The sequence below is a fragment of the Homarus americanus genome, unplaced genomic scaffold, assembly GCF_018991925.1.
Source record: "Homarus americanus isolate GMGI-L3 unplaced genomic scaffold, GMGI_Hamer_2.0 scaffold36035, whole genome shotgun sequence".
NCBI lineage: Eukaryota > Metazoa > Arthropoda > Malacostraca > Decapoda > Nephropidae > Homarus > Homarus americanus.
Genome location: NW_024742119.1, coordinates 144,796 through 163,286, shown reverse-complemented (window position 1 = coordinate 163,286; position 18,491 = coordinate 144,796). Strand labels below are relative to the sequence as shown.

Here is an 18,491-nt window from a genome sequence, read left to right as displayed (position 1 = left end):
TACAAGAAATCACGAATCAGTTTATCTATGGTTAAGTAAATTATAATATCTGGTAATGTGGACAAAGGTGACACACGACCTCTCTCTGCTAAGGTGTTGTCGTCACTACCACCCTACCCGGGGCTATGTGGGGTGAAAGGATGGTTGGTGTTAACGAGACGTATTATAGGCTGTTGTTGTCCTCAGATGTCTAAGAAAATACCTGTGTAGTCCTGATGAAAATAGCGTTGTGTTTATGTGTATGTAGTCTATTGATAACTGTAGGTGTTGTACTGTAGCGTCATGTTATGTTTGTGTGTTTGGTTAGGTTAGGTTAGGTTAGGTTAGGGTTTTGTTAAGTAGTGTAGGTTAGGTTTATGTGTTAGGTTGTTTGGTCGGTTAGTACAATACTCGTGCCACACATCTGCTGTGTTAAGCTTCTCGCTACTCACTCACTAGTCTAATATAACTACAGAAAAAATATCAGATCTAAAGTAATTCTAAACTGTAATTACGTCTACTTCAGTATATTAATCACCATTCTTCTTCAATAAACTTTTAATATTCCTCTAAGTGCTCTTGCTCTCTTCTTACTATTTATTCTTTTTGTTTCTTACTTTTATTTTATTTATCATTATTATTATCCACCTCTCTCTTTTACTTCTTTTGCCTTAAAACAGGAGCTTATTGTCATGGCGTTTTATTGTTTCATCCGATTTATGTCGTCTTTTCTGTTTTATTTCTCTTATCGTTCTGTTTATTTCCTTTCTTATTATCATCTATCTCCTTGTATTTCTTCTTTAAGTTCTTTATAAGTCTCACTTCTTCTCATAAACTTCTTTTACTTATACATTTTCCTGAACCTATCATAAGGGATCCAATCTGGTGTAGTTTGGTTACTCTTTTGTTTTATATAAGTTTCCCCCTAACATCTATAACATAAATTCTTTGTATTTCTTGTTCTGCATTGTCATCCTCTAGTCTAATTAATATCTATGTATCTAACTGACTGTATGTATGTATGTATATAAACCCCTTACGAACATATTTTCTGCCGGCAACACTATCTGACATTACTAAAAACTGCCATTAAACACTGTTATATGTAAGTATATTTCTGAGATATGTAAAAGAATCGTAAAATTAATCTCAAAACAAATAAAAGCATCGCGAGATCAGTAACCTGTATGAAATCACTCCAAGAAAATACCTATAATTACTGAAATAAAAAAAGTGAAATTCGGGATGCGTCTATTGGCTCACTCCCTTCGTTATATCACTATTAGAAAGTATCTATAATGTAATGGGCGTGTTTAATAACTAAATATAATATAGAGACTAAAATAGCGTCTATGTGTAATAATATCGATGACTGATAGTTTATATCGTACATCTGGTGTCGTATGTTCAGGTCAGTCATCGTACATCTGGTGTCGTATGTTCATGTCAGTCATCGTACATCTGGTGTCGTATGTTCAGGTCAGTCATCGTACATCTGGTGTCGTATGTTCAGGTCAGTCATCGTACATCTGGTGTCGTATGTTCAGGTCAGTCATCGTACTGTACATCTGGCGTCAGTCGAAGTCATGGGACCTTCATGTCGATGCGATAAATTTATAGAATCACCGCCAGAAAATATTTATAAACACCACGAGAAAAATATTATCATTACTGCCTGAAGCTCATTATACTATTTAAACAAAACTAAGTCAAGTGAGAACGTGCCGAAAACTATATTGAGACGGTAACTAAATATTGTCTGAAAACGAGAGCAATTTCTTTCGATAAAATACACAAATCCTTATGAAGAGAATGTACACAAGTTACAAAGAGAAAGTACCCATTAACAGTATGAGAAAGTATGAACGAGATATATTATGAAAACTGGATCTAAAAAACGATTAATTAATTTTTTCTTTACAATACATAATTTGTATTTCCCATCGTAAACTTAACTGTGTTTTTATAAAAAGTGAACGATTATAACTGGTACAATGTAACGGTATCTGAAATTTTGATTCTGTCAATCTAGAAAATACAAATCATCAAATATTTTAAAACCTCAGCTGAACTAAGTCAAACCGAAACAAAATTAGATTAAATACCATCTAATTAGTTTGAAACTCATTTATAAAAGTGTCAAAGCCTCTTAACCAGTGTGTTTTCTTTAATCACATACTTAACGCTTTTACAAATTGGTTCCATATCCCCTCAAGCTTGAATTATCCCCAACAAGAATTAAGTAGTCCTGTTGTACCTACAAGAGTGGTATGGCGGAGCTTCTCTGTCCCTCAAGGCGCTCTTTGACCCCTTGTGCTGCCTGGGAAAGAACCTCGCTGTGACTAATGAATTAATGTATGTAATTTTGTCATACACCGTAGCATGGTTGAAGGTGCTCGCCCTGACCCCCACTATCCACCTAGCTCTCCTACCTACCCCATTCCCTCTCCCACCTACCTCCTCTCCTCCCCTCCCGCCCTTCTCCCCCGTCTTTACGATCCCTAATCTTCACTTGCTAATCCCTCGTGTATTGCTTATATCCACCTTCTCACATCCTCGGTGTCTCCCTCATACTGTTTATATTCACTGTCCCACATCTCAAGGGGAGAGAGGGAGGAGGGAGGGAAAAGAAGGAAGGGGGAAAAGAAGGAAGGGGGAAAGAGGGAGGGAGGGAAAAGAGGGAGGGGGAAAGAGGGAGGGAGGGAAAAGGGAATGAAAAAGGGGAAGGGAAAAGGAAAGGTAATGGAGGGAGGAACGGAAAATAGGGAGAGAGGGAGAGAGAGAGAGAGAGAGAGAGAGAGAGAGAGAGAGAGAGAGAGAATCCAGGCCACGGTGGTATAGAAATAGTATAGAGTTAGGACGGGCGGTGCTCTCATACCGGAGCTATGTTTACGTCTAATTAATATCCTCCAGTGGTGCTTTCGGGGCTTAATATTGCTTAATTCAATCACTTCCTTCTCTACACGACGCTTTTTTTACGGTTAATTGGGTCGTTTTCCTCGTGCATAATTATTTTTTAAATTTGTTATTCATTAGCGACACTTACTTGCGCACGATTTTTTCTTTTTTTTTCGTTTTTAGTAATTTTAGGATAATTCGTTGTAATGATTTAGTTTGGGGATATTTACAACGGAATATTAATTTAGTAATTTTGCATGGATATTTACAATGAATATTAATTTAATAATTTTTTAGATACTCCGTTGTAATGATTTAGTTTTCTGGGGGATATTTACAATGGAATATTAATTTAGTACTTTACGAATATTTACAATGGAATATTAATTTAGTACTTTACGAATATTTACAATGGAATATTATTATAATTTTTTTTTTTGGGGGGGGAAGGGGATATTATTTACCATGTTATTATCTCTTAAACCAATTTTTGTTCTTCTCTTTTTTTTCTACTGTTTTCTCTCGTCTTCCACTGGTATTTTCCTGCAAATCTATATTATTTTCCTCTTATATTTACAAGGTTATCACTATCCCTCTCTGTTCCTCTCTCTGTCTCTTCTTTCCCTCCCTCCTTCTCTCCCTCCCGCATGCGATGGTATGTCAGAGAGTATACTGTATTAGACCTAGTCAGTTGTTTCTCTGTTATGTAATCTCTTTAAATAACATAAGAATCACATTAATATTCAGCATCAATAATATACGTTCATTTTATTAAAGATTCTCTGATTAATTTTGTCTCCTAACTGGTGCTAAGTGAATGTATCTAGTTAAGGTAGGGTCTCAGTGTTAATTTTGTCTCTTAACTGGTGCTAAGTGAATGTATCTTGTTAAGGTAGAGTCTCAGTGTTAACTTTGAAGCTTTTTTTTATAAATTATTTTCGTGTTTTAGTTTAAGTCAACCTTCACTTAATATAAATTTCATTGTTACGAAGCTTGGTGACTGTGGACTCAGAAACACAAACTTTCACTATTTTAATGCTAATAACTTTAAAACTATCTACGCTAATTAGTTACAGTTTTAGCGAATTCTAAACTGGTGAAACAAACTTTTAATTTCATTCCCGCTTCAGGTTAAATGAGTTTCGTGATTATTAGTTTCATTTACACCCTGAAAAGACATTATCATCATTAAGATCTCTCACATAGCATCATGTTGTTACTGTAGAATATTGTCATGGAAATAATTATTGAGCTCTAGTTTACCATTTTAATTCATCTATTAAAAAAAACTATATTATTGCCGGATTTTAATGCATTCGTGACAAACACACAGAACACACACACACACACACACACACAAACACACACATATCACACAAGGAAAAAAAGGAAATCAAAATAAAGAAAAGGGGGGAAAAATATGACCACGTATAGCTCACTTGATAGATTTTTTTCTAAGTTCTAAATTAGTCAGCTGCTTGTCAAAATCGTATCTGATTCTACACTAAAAAAAAAAATCAACAACAACAACCAGGTGCTGTGTATGACTACTGCCACTTGAGAGGACGAACTCGGGTGTAAATACTGCAACATGTAGCAACAAGCAACGTTAGGATGTACGTGACTGAGACCTCTAGGACATGTGAAGTGAGAACTACTTACTTGTAACTTTGATAGACTTGCAAGAGATTTCCGTCTTGTTGTCTTCATTCATCTGGTATTTATTGTCGCTATTATTGTTTTTTCTCACTGCGACCTGAGCGGCACCTACAGGACAACCAATTCAGAGTATTACAGTAAGGACTGGAGATCGTGCACTGCTCAATGTCAACAGATGCCAGGGCAAGACCTCAGGTTCTGTCTCAGCCAGTTATGGAAATGTTGCTTTTGTGAGTGATAATCCAGTGCCGTTCAACAGGAGGCACCATCTGGCTAACTTACTGTACTCACACAGTCACCAACCATCCCACGTCACCAGCCATCCCTCATCACCAACCATCCCACGTCACCAGCCATCCCTCATCACCAGCCATCCCACGTCACCAGCCATCCCCTCATCACCAACCATCCCTCATCACCAGCCATCCTCATCCATCCTCGTCACCAACCATCCCACGTCACCAGCCATCCCTCATCACCAACCATCCCATCGTCACCAACCATCCCTCATCACCAGCCATCCTCGTCACTCAGCCATCCCTCATCACCAACCATCCTCATCACCAGCCATCCCTCATCACCAACCATCCTCGTCACCAACCATCCCACGTCACCACAGCCAGTCCCTCATCACCAACCATCCTCATCACCAATCATCCTCGTCACCTGGCCATCCTCATCACCAACCATCCCTTCATCACAGTCCATCCCTCATCACCAGCCATCCATCACCAACCATCCCTCGTCACCAACCATCCCACGTCACCAACCATCCCTCATCACCAACCATCCCTCATCACCAGCCATCCCTCGTCACCAGAACAGAACTCACTCTGTTCCTCTATGACACAGATATACAGAGGAGACTACAACAGCCCGTGACAACAAGACGTTACTGTACCTCCCACACCGTCCTGACCTTACCTTCCCTCCATTCCTCATCCACCCTCCATCACTCCTCCTCTCTCCATCATTTTCACCCTCCCCCATCACTCACCCTCCCTCCCTTACTCTCACCACACCCCTCACTCTCCCCCCATTATCACCCTCCCTCCTCTCACCCACCACCCAACCTCTCTTAGGCGAATGGGCGTGACAGATCCCCCCCACTATCCTCTTTCCCCACCTTCTTCCTCCCCACTTCCGTCTACCTACCTACCTCCCTCTCTCTCCCACTTTCATAACTCTAACCTCCACTTCTCACACCTCCCTTCCACTTCTCACACCTCCCTTCCACTTCCTCACACCTCCCTTCCTCTCCCTCACACCTCACCACCCCATCCAATGCTCGGTCAAACTATTTCATCCCCTCTAACCATGCCATTTTTGTTCAGGTCTGGCAGGTAGACGAAGGCTGTGATGGAACTCGAAGTTATATCAGTGTCATGTAGAGGTTATACTGACACATCCCCACGCGACTCTACACTGACACATCCCCCACGCTACTCTCTACACTGACACATCCCCACGCGATTTCTACACTGACACATCCCAAAGCGATTCCTACACTGACACATCCCCCACGCTACTCTACTGACATCCCCAACATACTGACACATCCCCACGACTCTACACTGACACATCCCCCACGCGCCTATACTGACACATCCCCACACGCTACTCTACACTGACACATCCCCACGCGACTCTACACTGACACATCCCAAAGCGACTCTACACTGACACATCCCCCACGCTACTCTACCCTGACACATCCCCCACGCTACTCTACCCTGACACATCCCCACACTACACTGGCACAACCCCACACTACACTGACACATCCCCACACTACACTGACACATCCCCACACTACACTGATACATCCCCACACTACACTGACACATCCCCACACTATACTGACACATCCCCACACTACTCTACACTGACACATCCCCACACTACACTACACTGACACATCGCCACACTACACTGACCAAACTTCCCAATATTAATTTATCGTATACGTTTTCTTAACATCCAGGGAAGAAAATTACCTGCCTGGACCAAGTTATGGAATGTTGTTGTAGTTAGTGTCACCTTCACACCTGCTTGATTAATTTACCTGTAAACCTGTCCAACGGCTAATTAGTCTACCTGTCTTCTCACCAGCAGATCTTCTCTTCTTTTCCCCATACTATTCAATCTACCTATTTATCTTTCAACAAGCCTACAAGTCTACTTAATTGCCTGTTAAATTACTTATCTACCTATGCATCTACCTGTCTACCTGGTTAATTAGTTCAAAGCCATCTTTCTACCTGTATGGTGTAAGCCCCCCCCCCCTTTACATGTTAATGTATATAATTCGTTATTCTTTCTGTACTGATGTGGTTCTTCTGTCGTGTTTATTAATTACTTTTTCAATGGCACACAGGTGAGTGTCATACCTGTATTATCCCAGACGACTGTGTGTATCAACTTGTAGATCAATTAACTTGGTCCAAAAGCAATAATTATTATGTTTCTTGTTTTTTGTTTTTGTTTAATGTGGGTTAAGTTATCCTCCAGTAGTCGGAAGGTTCAGAAGTCCAGAAAGAATAATGCGATTCTGAACCTTGTCGATGTGAAATTGGACATTAATCCCCCTTTGTAGCTGTAGTGTGTGTGTGTGTGTGTGTGTGTGTGTGTGTGTGTGTGTGTGTGTGTGTGTGTGTGTGTGTGTGTGTACTTATGCTGAAAATATATCAAAACAACAAGGAGTTGTTCACGAGAATAGCGACTCACTAACACAGCTGGTCTGGCATCTTGAGGGGGAGAAGATTATCACTTTATGTCAGGATATCTAAAAATGCTGGAAGTTTTACAGACAAGGAAAGACAAGTGCAGGGGAGGAAGCTTGAGTGTGGCGAGGTGCTGGGGATGAAATATGAGAGGCCGGAGGGGTGCTGGTACATGTATGTGTCTGGGGGTGACAACAGTGTGCTGGGGGAGAGGGGGGGGGAGGATAGCACGCCTCGGTACAGAGATGTGAGGTCCTATATGATGAACAATATACACAGGAAATTACAGAAAAATACAGGAGAAAGGGTGAGGGGTGGTAGGGGGAGGCTGGGAGTGAGAGCCGTATATGTCACTCATCCGATGGAGGTAGGTTGGGAAAAATTGTCGTACTGTATCAAACGCGAGAGATGTGTTGAGTGAAGGCGGGCCAAGTTTACCACAGCCTGGGTGAGTGAAACCTGGCAGGAACAGATAAGGGATACGGACATACTTACAGACTCCTTAAATAAGTCCAGAAGAAACTGGTAATTGTGAATAAGAATAAAGGTTGATTCTGTTGTATTAACGCTGGAAAATAAACTCTGACTTATGTAACTAAACATATCCAATGTTACTAATATGTACAACATCTAGAGGTAATGTGTACATGTACAACATCTAATGATGTGGAGGGTATGTGTACATCAGAGAGGTGGTGGTAATGTGTACATGTACCGTATACATTATTTTGAGACGCCCAAGTTTTTTTGTACTAAACGGAAGAAAATATACAAAATTAATATATAAAATAATCAATGTGTGACCTACAGTACTCTGGCTCTCAGCACGGCCTATATAACTCTTTATAATGTCTTCATCCTTCACAACCCTTAAAAGAATATTTCATTAACTTATTTCATTTACAAATAAACAATAATAATAAATTTTAATATTAAGTAACTTTAACCTTTTTTTACAAGAATAGTGAAATAATTTTATCATACAAATACAAATATCTATTAAGTGACAATATAAGGCTGCATTCTTAATGATATCCAAATAAATTAACTTTAGTATACAATATATTAAATTAAGTATATAACCATTACTATATAAATATATTTTTAAGCCAGAATAAATCAAACATATCTGATTTGTGTACATAATAATATGTAAATTAGCCTAAATAATTAATTTCTCAAACTAATAATTAAATTTATTACTTCAATAATACAATTTTAAATTATAACTGAAAGGAAAATCTATCTGTGAAAATATGAATCAGTCCACAACTACGCGAAGTAAACTAACCTCACAACTACGTGAAGTAAACTAACCTCACAACTACGTGAAGTAAACTAACCTCATAACTACGTGAAGTAAACTAACCACAACTACGTGAATTAAATTAAGCTCACAGCTACGTGAAGTAAACTAACCTCACAACTACGTGAAGTAAACTAACCTCACAACTACGTGAAGTAAACTAACCTCACAACTACGTGAAGTAAACTAACCTCACAACTACGTGAAGTAAACTAACCTCACAACTACGTGAAGTAAACTAACCTCACAACTACGTGAAGTAAACTAACCTCACAACTACGTGAAGTAAACTAACCTCACAACTACGTGAAGTAAACTAACCTCACAACTACGTGAAGTAAACTAACCTCACAACTACGAAGTATATTGCCACAGTGATGAAGAGCGAGGGTGAGAGGCTGGGGGTTAAGGGGAGGGAAGGAAGGAAGGAAGGAAGGAAGGAAGGAAGGAAGGAAGGAAGGAAGGAAGGAAGGAAGGAAGGAAGGAAGGAAGGAAGGAAGGGAAGGAGAGGTGGAGGTGTAAGACAGGTCGCTCACTTACTGTATGTCTTGAGGTCCTCTAGACCCGGGGTGGCTACCTTCTTTGGCGACTGGGCTCGAGGTTGTTGTCGCAGGTTAGGTACCATCAGGCGTGGTCGCTTCAACGGCGGGGTCAGTCGGGGACCACACGGACCCATAGCACCCCCGGCATTATAGCTGTTAGCGGGGCGAGAGAGAGACACACACACGGTCAGAGTTTGTTCCTGTTATGAAAGTCTTATAAGTTAGTGAGGGAGAAAGAGGTGGTGGTAAGAGTGATGGGGTTGTGAAGGGGTGATAGTGAGGGAGGAAGGGGAGGTGGTAAGTGTGAGGGGGCTGTGAAGGGGTGATAGTGAGGGAGGAAGGGGAGGTGGTGAGAATGAGGAAAAATAAGGTGTTTTTGGGGGGGGTAAGAAGGAGGGGCAGGAAATGAAGGAGGAGGGAAGAAGAAATGAGGGAGGAGGGAGGAAGGAAGGAGGAGGACAGGAAGGGGGGGGGGCTGAAATAGTATTTCATCCTTGGGAGGAGGAGGAAGGAGAGGGAGAAAGGAGGGAGGGAGGTGACAGAAAGACGGAAAACTTGTGAAGATGGGGAAGAGGAGAAACGGGGGAAATGGGTGAAGACTGACAGGCTGGGAAGATGTCCAGGGATGGGATAAAGAAGTACATATGTAGGTCTGAATGCGATGACATACACACATACACACATACACATATAAATGTTTTATACATGTTCGTGAATAAACACATGAGTATAAAGTACATAGAAACAAATAAACTAACACATACATACATTATATACGTATACACAAAGGGAAAAATGTTTACACACACACACACACACACACACACACACACACACACACACACACACACACACACACACACACACACACACACACATTAACTTGTAACGCTGACCACGACCTTCCAGGGACATGTTACACGCAATATGTGGTACCTAAACATATTTCTTCTACGTCATACACTAAACTACTGACGTTAACAAGACATATTTATAACTATAGAGCCTTAATATTGGTGACAGGAAGCTGAGGATCTCCACGGTAATGTTAGACACGAGTATTAACAACTTATCAGCATTAGTCAGATGATAATGTAGTAATCAAGTGTCCGTTTAACGTGTACGATAAGTTCCTGAAAACCTGTACGCTAACTGAATGTACAGTACGTTAAGTGAGCATTCGTTAATCTAGTTTACGTTAACCAAATGTACGTTAAATAGACACTAACTATATTCACCATCGTTCAACCCCCCCCCCCCTGTGTTGTGGTCTATGAAGCAACATTAATTATTACAAGGCGATATATTGAACCATTAAAACAAGAAAGAACTTTGATCTGACACTAAGACAGCATCTGTGGTATGAGGTGACCCCATAACACACGTCATTATTTATTTTTCTTCGTTTGTGGTCGTCGTTTTGACAAGGTGAGGAATGAGAGGTGTGGACAGTGAGGAATAGGAGAATAGTGTGAGGAATGAGAGAGGAAGACAATGTGAGGGATGAGAGAGAAAGACAGTGAGAAATGTAGGAGAGTGTGAGGAATGACAGAGGAAGACAGAGAGGAATGAGAGAGGACAGTGTGAGGAATGAATAAAGAGTGAGTTACGAAAGAGGGAGGCAATGAGGAATGAGAGGAAGACAGCGAGAAATGAAGGAGGAGAGTGTGAGGAATGAGAGAGAACAGTGTGTGGAATGAGAGGAACACAGTGAGAAATGGGAGGAAAGGACAATGTTAAGAATGGGAAGAATAAAGATGTAAGAGAGAATTAACAATAATCAAGAAGAAGATGAAAAAATAAACTTGGTAAATGACGCAAACTGGTGAGAGATGGATGACTTAAACACACAGGTAGAGAAATGAAGTGACAGGTGATTAGATAAATTGACAGGTAAACAATCGTAGATACATAGACAGGTAGACAGATACAGACAGAAAAATGGATAGTTACAAACAAAGCAAACACAAACATGCAAAACATACAGTAGATGAATAGACAGACAAAAAAAAGAAATTCAGCCAGAGAATGAGATAGACAGACAGACAGACAGACAGGGTCGTGGATAACAGACAGGAGAGGAGATCAAAGCAACAACAAGTCCACAGTGACCAAGCCTCCTGTTGTTGACACACTGATCAACACACACTCACACACACACACAGGCAATATCCCCCTATGAAACGCTTATATACACAGGGATTACTCTCACAGGGACTAAATACCCCCACCTACCCCTGGAATCTTCCCAACAAGGTGTGTTAATTACGACTGGTATGTGATGATTAACCTGTCTATCTTGTCAGGTAAACAAAACACATAACCTTATAGTACAAGTCGAGGTCATCTGATGTGGTATTGTAATATTTTAAATCTTATAGTGTTTTTAATTTTGAATGTTGTTATAGTTTTAGAGGTAATGTATGACTGAGTGGATATGGAGGCCTGATTAATGGTTTGAGAATGTGTTTGTCTAGATAGAGTTTCTCGGTGTATGATTCTGACCCGATAGATTGTAGAGTCTATCAGTCACTATGGGTTATGAGGAGGAAGAGGAGGAAGAGGAGGAGGAGGAAGAGGAGGAGGAGGAGGAGGAGGAGGGTTATTTTAATATTCAATTCACTGAGTGTTTAACATTCAGTTAATGTTTACGTCCGTATGATGCATTATGACTGTGGTTAATGCATTAAGTTGATAGTTTCTCTCCCCCACACTCACTTCTCCACCCCACAACCTCCCTCTCTACCCCACTCCCTTCCTCTCCCCCTACAAGAAAAAGAAGAAGTAGCTATGAGGGAGGCAGAGAGGGAAGGAGAATTGGAGGAGGATGGAGGAGAGGGAGGAGAGAAGGAGGAGGAGGAGGAGGAGGAGGAGGAGGAGGAGGAGAAGGAGGAAGAGGAGGAGGAGGAGGAAGAGGAAAGGTGGGATCCCTCCACACACACACACACACACACACACACCTGCTAACACGGTTACTACCCAAGTTTTTTTTTTTCTCAAGGGTCCCCTCCGTCTCCCAACCCCTAATAGCCCTGAGCCTCCACATTCCACAAAACATACATGGTCGTAGGTGTAGCGGCCAGATTACTAGCGGACCTCAAAACACCTGCCAACAACATTAAGGGATTATTACCACTGTGGGGGGATTTAACTGTGACTCAACCCCCCTCCTTCCCTCTGCCCCCTCCCTCCTTCTCTTCTTTTCTGTCTTTCTTTCTTTCTTCTCTCACTAAACTTCTTTCTCTCTCTCTCCCTCCCTCCCTCACTCTCTCCCCTCTCTCCCTCTCTATCTCTTCCTTCCATCTCTCACTAAACTTCTCTTTCTCTCTCTCTCCCTCCCTCCCTCACTCTCTCCCCCTCTCCCCTCTCTCTCTCCCTTCCATCTCTCACCTAAACTTCTCTTTCTCTCTCTCTCTCTCTCTCCTCTCACTCTTTCCCCCTCTCCCTCTCTCACTATCTCTCTTCCATCTCTCCCTAAACTTCTCTTCCGTTCTCCCTGCCTCAGCGTTTCTTTTGTAATCCCTCTTCCCCCTCCTCCTCCTCCTCCTCTCCCCTGCTTGTGTTACGTCGAACTCAGAGTAAAGTGCTTTTTCTTTGTCTCTCATCTCTCCCTCTCTCTTCCTCCCCTCCTCTCTTTCTCTCTCTCGCCAGGAACATATGGGAAGGAATCATCACGCTGATGGACGTTTCTGCCTACTCTCCTTCCTTCCTCCCACACATGGGGGTGAAGGAGAGAGCCATCACGGGCTATATGTTCCTTACTTCCTTTCCTTCCACTCTCCCTCCTTTCCCCTCATTCCCTCTACCCCTCCTTGTTCCCTCTACCCCTCCTTTCCTCCTTGTTCCCTCTACCCTTCCTTTCTTCGTTCCCCCTTTCCTTCACCCTTCCCTACCTCTTCCCCCCTCCCACAACCTTCCCTCCCCTCCTTCTCTCCCTCCCTCTCCCCCTCCACCCCTCCCACACAGAGAAGCGCGGGAGGGAGCCATCACGAGGTATATGAGAGCACCATCACCCAGATTACAGAGTTCTTCAGCAGCCTGGGTGAAGGAGGACGTCCATGGTGGTGTACACAGGCTCCCCGCCACCCCCCACCCCCAAGACGCGTTCATGACCACACCCACCCACGGTCGGGGGCAGGGGAGACAAGCTGGAAGACACGTTGGACAGGGAGAAAGACAGAGAGGCAAAGAAGCAGGAGAATAAAGGAAGGGATGCAAGGAAGGGAGACAGTGAAGACGGAAAGGAAGAAGGAAATATATATGATTTTAGGAAAGTGGATGACGAAGTAGAAAAATAAGAGGATAATCAGATAGGTAAACTGGTAGACAGACAGGCAGACAGACAGGAGGGGTAGTAAGATAAACAGGCAGGCAGGAGGGGTAGACAGGTAGAGACACAGACAGGAGGGATAGACAGGTAGACAGACAGATAAAGAAGAAAAGACTGATAGGATGGTTTCTAGACAACAAAATAGCCAGTTGTTCCTCAGGGCTGGCTGTGGTGTCCCTTCCAAACTAGGGTCCATGAACACCCCAAGGGCCCACGGAAATATTTCAGGGGCCCATGGCAATATTTCAGGGGCCCACGGCGGCGGACTGTAAAAAGTTGGAAAATTCTCAAGAAAATTGAAGAAATGTGAAGTAATTAAGGTTTTTATTATTCATTTCGACTCAGCAGGGTAGAATGTGCCTTCTTTCTTTTCAATTTGACTTTGAAATTACTAACTGGATGATTTCAAAAGCTATCATCATTGTGGTAATTCTTATAGTTATGTTATAGTTTAGTGTTATAGTTATACAGTTATTGATTGTTATGCTTTTGGTCTTCATAGAAGAAGTGATAAATATATTCTCTTCATCTGATCACAATTGTTTATTTTTCACAATAACTTAAATGTTTTGGGGGAAAAAACAGAAGGTGACCACAGGGTATTTGGAGGTTCCGTAAGGGGAGGAATGGGGTGAAAAATATGAACCACTTCCCATCATCATCTACTCAAGTGACACCCCGCCACCACCAGGGACAGAGAACGGAGTTATAATACATGCAGACGACACCTCACAAATCGCACTTCACCAAAAGGAAAAGTCAGGGCCAGATCCAGTCAACAACACCAGATAAGATATTGACAGGATGAACAACTATCGTTATACGTATACTGGGAGAAAATTTACCATTTGAAGTCAATAATGAACGGAGACTTAACTATTCCTACCACCAACTCATCATCAATTTCTATAAGGACTCCCTACAGGCACCAGGAACCACACTGGCTCATATCCTCACGGCCAAGACACTAGTAAACACTGTACCTGGGCCAAAAGCCACGGCCAAGACACTAGTAAACACTGTACCTGGGCCAAAAGCCACGGCCAAGACACTAGTAAATACACCTGGGCCAAAAGCCACGGCCAAGACACTAGTAAAACTGTACCTGGGCTAAAAGCCACGGCCAAGACACTAGTAAATACTGTACCTGGGCTAAAAGCCACGGCAAGACATTAAACATAGACCAAAGCCACGGTGCATAATAAACACTGTTCTGGGCCAAAAGCCACCAAGACACTAGTAAATACCTGGGCCCAAAAAGCCACAGAGACACTAGTAAATACTGTACCTGGGCCAAAAGCCACGGCCAAGACACTAGTAAATACTGTACCTGTGGCTAAGAGACACGGCCAAGACACTAGTAAACACTGTACCTGGGCCAAAAACAAAGCCAAGACACTAGTAAATACTGTACCTGGGCTAAAAGCCACGGCCAAGACACTAGTAAACATAACAGCTGGTACGGCCAAGACACTAGTAAACACTGTACCTGAAACAAAAGACATTGACACTGTACCTGGACAAAAGCCACGGCCAAGACACTAGTAAACACTACCTGGGCCAAAAAGCCACGGCCAAGACACTAGTAAATACTGTACCTGGGCCAAAAGCCACGGCCAAGACACTAGTAAACCGTGCCTGGGCCAAAAAGCACGGCCAAGACACTAGTAAACACTGTACCTGGGCCAAAAAGCCACGGCCAAGACACTAGTAAACACTGTACCTGGGCTAAAAGCCACGGCCAAGACACTAGTAAACACTGTACCTGGGCCAAAGCCACGGCCAAGACACTAGTAAACATTGTACCTGGGCCAAAAGCCACGGCCAAGACACTAGTAAACACTGTACCTGGGCTAAAAGCCACGGCCAAGACACTAGTAAACTATGTACCTGGGCTAAAAGCCACGCAAGACACTAGTAAATACTGTACCTGGGCTAAAAGCCACGGCCAAGACACTAGTAAACACTGTACCTGGCCAAAAAGCCACGGCCAAGACACTAGTAAACACTGTACCTGGGCCCAAAAGCCACGAACACTAGTAAACACTGTACCTGGGCTAAAAGCCACGGCCAAGACACTAGTAAACACTGTACCTGGGCTAAAAGCCACGGCCAAGACACTAGTAAATACTGTACCTGGGCCAAAGCCACGGCCAAGACACTAGTAAACATATTTCATAAGCCACGGCCAAGACACTAGTAAATACTGTACCTGGGCCAAAAAGCCAACCAAGACACTAGTAAAACTGTACCTGGGCCAAAAGCCACGGCCAAGACACTAGTAAACACTGTGCCACCTGAAAATAAAAACACATTAGTAAACTACTGCCTGGGCCAAAAACCCAAGACACTAGTAAATACTGTACCTGGGCCAAAAGCCACGGCCAACACTAGTAAATCACTGTGACCTGGGCTAAAAGCCACGGCCAAGACACTAGTAAACACTGTACCTGGGCCAAAAAGCCACGGCCAAGACACTAGTAAACACTGTACCTGGGCCAAAAAGCCACGGCCAAGACACTAGTAAAAAACTGCCTGGGCCAAAAGCCACGGCAAGACACTAGTAAATACTGTACCTGGGCCAAAAAACAAACTAGTAAATACTATAAAGCCACAGAATATACCTGGGCCAAAAGCCACGGCCAAGACACTAGTAAACACTGTACCTGGTAAAGCCACAAGACACTAGTAAATACTGTACCTAGAAGTACTGTGCCTGAAAACACGGCCAAGACACAGTAAACACTTATGGACCCAAAAGCCGCAACCAAAGACACTAGTAAATACTGTACCTGAATGAACATTGAAGACACTAAAATACTGTACCTGGGCTAAAAGCCACGGAAGACACTAGTAAATACTGTACCTGGGCCAAAAGCCACGGCCAAGACACTAGTAAATACTGTACCTGGGCCAAAGCCCAACACTAGTAAACTGTACTTTAAAAGCCACAGCCAGAACACTAGTCACTGTACCTAAAGCCACGGCCAGACACTAGTAAATACTGTACCTGGGCCAAATACCACGGCAAGACACTAGTAAACACTGTACCTGGGCTAAAAGCCACGGCCAACACTAGTAAACACTGTACCTGGGCTAAAAAGCCACGGCCAAGACACTAGTAAACACTGTACCTGGGCCAAAAAGCCACGGCCAAGATACTAGTAAACACTGTACCTGGGCCAAAAACCAGCCAAGACACTAGTAAATATAGTACTGGGCCAAAAGCCACGGCCAAGACACTAGTAAATACTGTACCTGGGCCAAAGCCACGGCCAAGACACTAGTAAATACTGTACCTGGGCCAAAAACCACAGCCAAGACACTAGTAAATACTGTACCTGGAAAAGCCACGGCAAGACACTAGTAAACACTGTACCTGGGCCAAAAGCCACCAGTTTTAGACCAATGGGATATAAATTATGACCATAGATTCAGTCAACGTTACAGGCCAGACATCTTGTATGGAAGCTGCCAAAGAGGGACAATTAAACTAACTAACTTTAACACAGAACAAGAACAAGCGACAAAAACAACATATTAAACGAGGAATAAAAAAAACAACGATTACCTTTCCAGTCCATGAGTACACAGAGTACACATATTACCACAGTACACCTTATAAGGTATACCTGTATATTACCACAATACACCTAAGTTTAATCGCCAATTACTACTTTCCCTTCTAATTCCCCCACTTCTAATTTGCCTTTTCTCTTTCGTTTCCTGATTCTCTTTCATTTCTTTCTTTTTTCCAAAATTAAAGAAGAAGAAAGAAGAATTTTATAGAAGAGAATAATTTATACCAAACAGAGGAAATTTCCCACAACAGGTGTAGCAGATGTGAACAATGCAGCGGTGACCTGGAGGAGGAGGAGGAGGAGGAGGAGGAGGAGGAGGAGGAGGAGGAGTTCTTTCTTTTATCTCATCTTCCTCATCCTCCTATTCGACTTCAGTCCACCTCTCTTACTGTTCTCTCCTCTCCTCCCTTCCTTATTCGCCCCTCCCTCTCTCCCTTTCTTCTTGCCTCTGTCTCTCTCTCTTCTCTCTCTCTCTCTCTCTCTCTCTCTCTCTCCAGTTTTCCTCCTCAGTCTCTCTCTTCCTCCCTTCTTCCTTTCTTTTCTCTCCCTCCGTTTATCCCTCTCTCAGTCTCTCTCTCCTTCCTGTATCCCTCCCTCAGTCTCTCTATCTTTCTCCCTTCTCTCTTCTCTCTCTCTCTCCTATATTCCTCCTTTCCCCCCCCCCCTCTATCTCCCTCCCCTCCCCTCCCTGTTCTACCCCCCCGTGATCCCAAGACACTTATGAAATTGCGGCATAATGCAAAAAGCGAAATATGTTGCAGACTTTGAATCTTCATTACTCATTTTCGAGCCACAGGCCAGAGAGAAAAATATTTGCCGTTTTTTTTTTGGCTAGAATTATTGGCTTATCATTAAACTGTTTTTTTTTCCTTACGGGGGGAAAAAAGATCCAGTGAAAGATCTAACTTCTCTTGAACTATTGGGATAAATACCGCCAGGTGTATTATTAAGAGGTGAAGTGTTTGTTTGTTAATAATGAAATATATCCAGGGGTTAAAAAGAAAGTTAAGATCAGTGTTTATTAATTATGAAAAATATCACACAGGTATATATTCTGACCAGTTTATTAATTATGAAATATATTAGGTAACTATTTCGATATTTTCTTTTATACGAGAAAAAAAATAGACTTTTATACCCATTTTCTCTATTGAAGTTAAAAACAGTATTAATATATATATATATATATATATATATATATATATATATATATATATATATATATATATATATATATATATATATATATATATATCCACACACGTACAGGTCCATAAACATTATCAATTATCATATCAAAGTTACCAACAAAATATATTAATTACTATAAAAAAGTAAAAAATACACCACAAGTTTTTTTTCCCAGCGTAGAAATTTAGTCTGTTTAATAATAATATACCCGAGAAAATTATGCAAATTATATTCTACAATGACACTTCTTAAAGAACTTGGAGGCCACTTGGGGCAGAACGA

The 18,491-nt window shown here is 42.1% G+C and overlaps 1 protein-coding gene across 2 annotated transcripts in view; it reads right to left on the bottom strand.

Moving 5' to 3' along the window:
- Window positions 1-18,491, bottom strand: part of LOC121876501 — a 135,377-nt gene that overhangs the window by 17,891 nt on the left and 98,995 nt on the right. Inside the window, exons 4-5 of one of the 2 annotated variants that reach the window (XM_042381632.1) lie at window positions 9,106-9,260; window positions 4,540-4,644 (exon numbers count right to left, since the gene is read on the bottom strand). In XM_042381632.1, the coding sequence (XP_042237566.1) occupies window positions 4,540-4,644; window positions 9,106-9,260 (260 nt within the window). The remainder of the gene's footprint in view (window positions 1-4,539; window positions 4,645-9,105; window positions 9,261-18,491) is intronic. The other variant, XM_042381634.1, reaches the window with a different exon arrangement.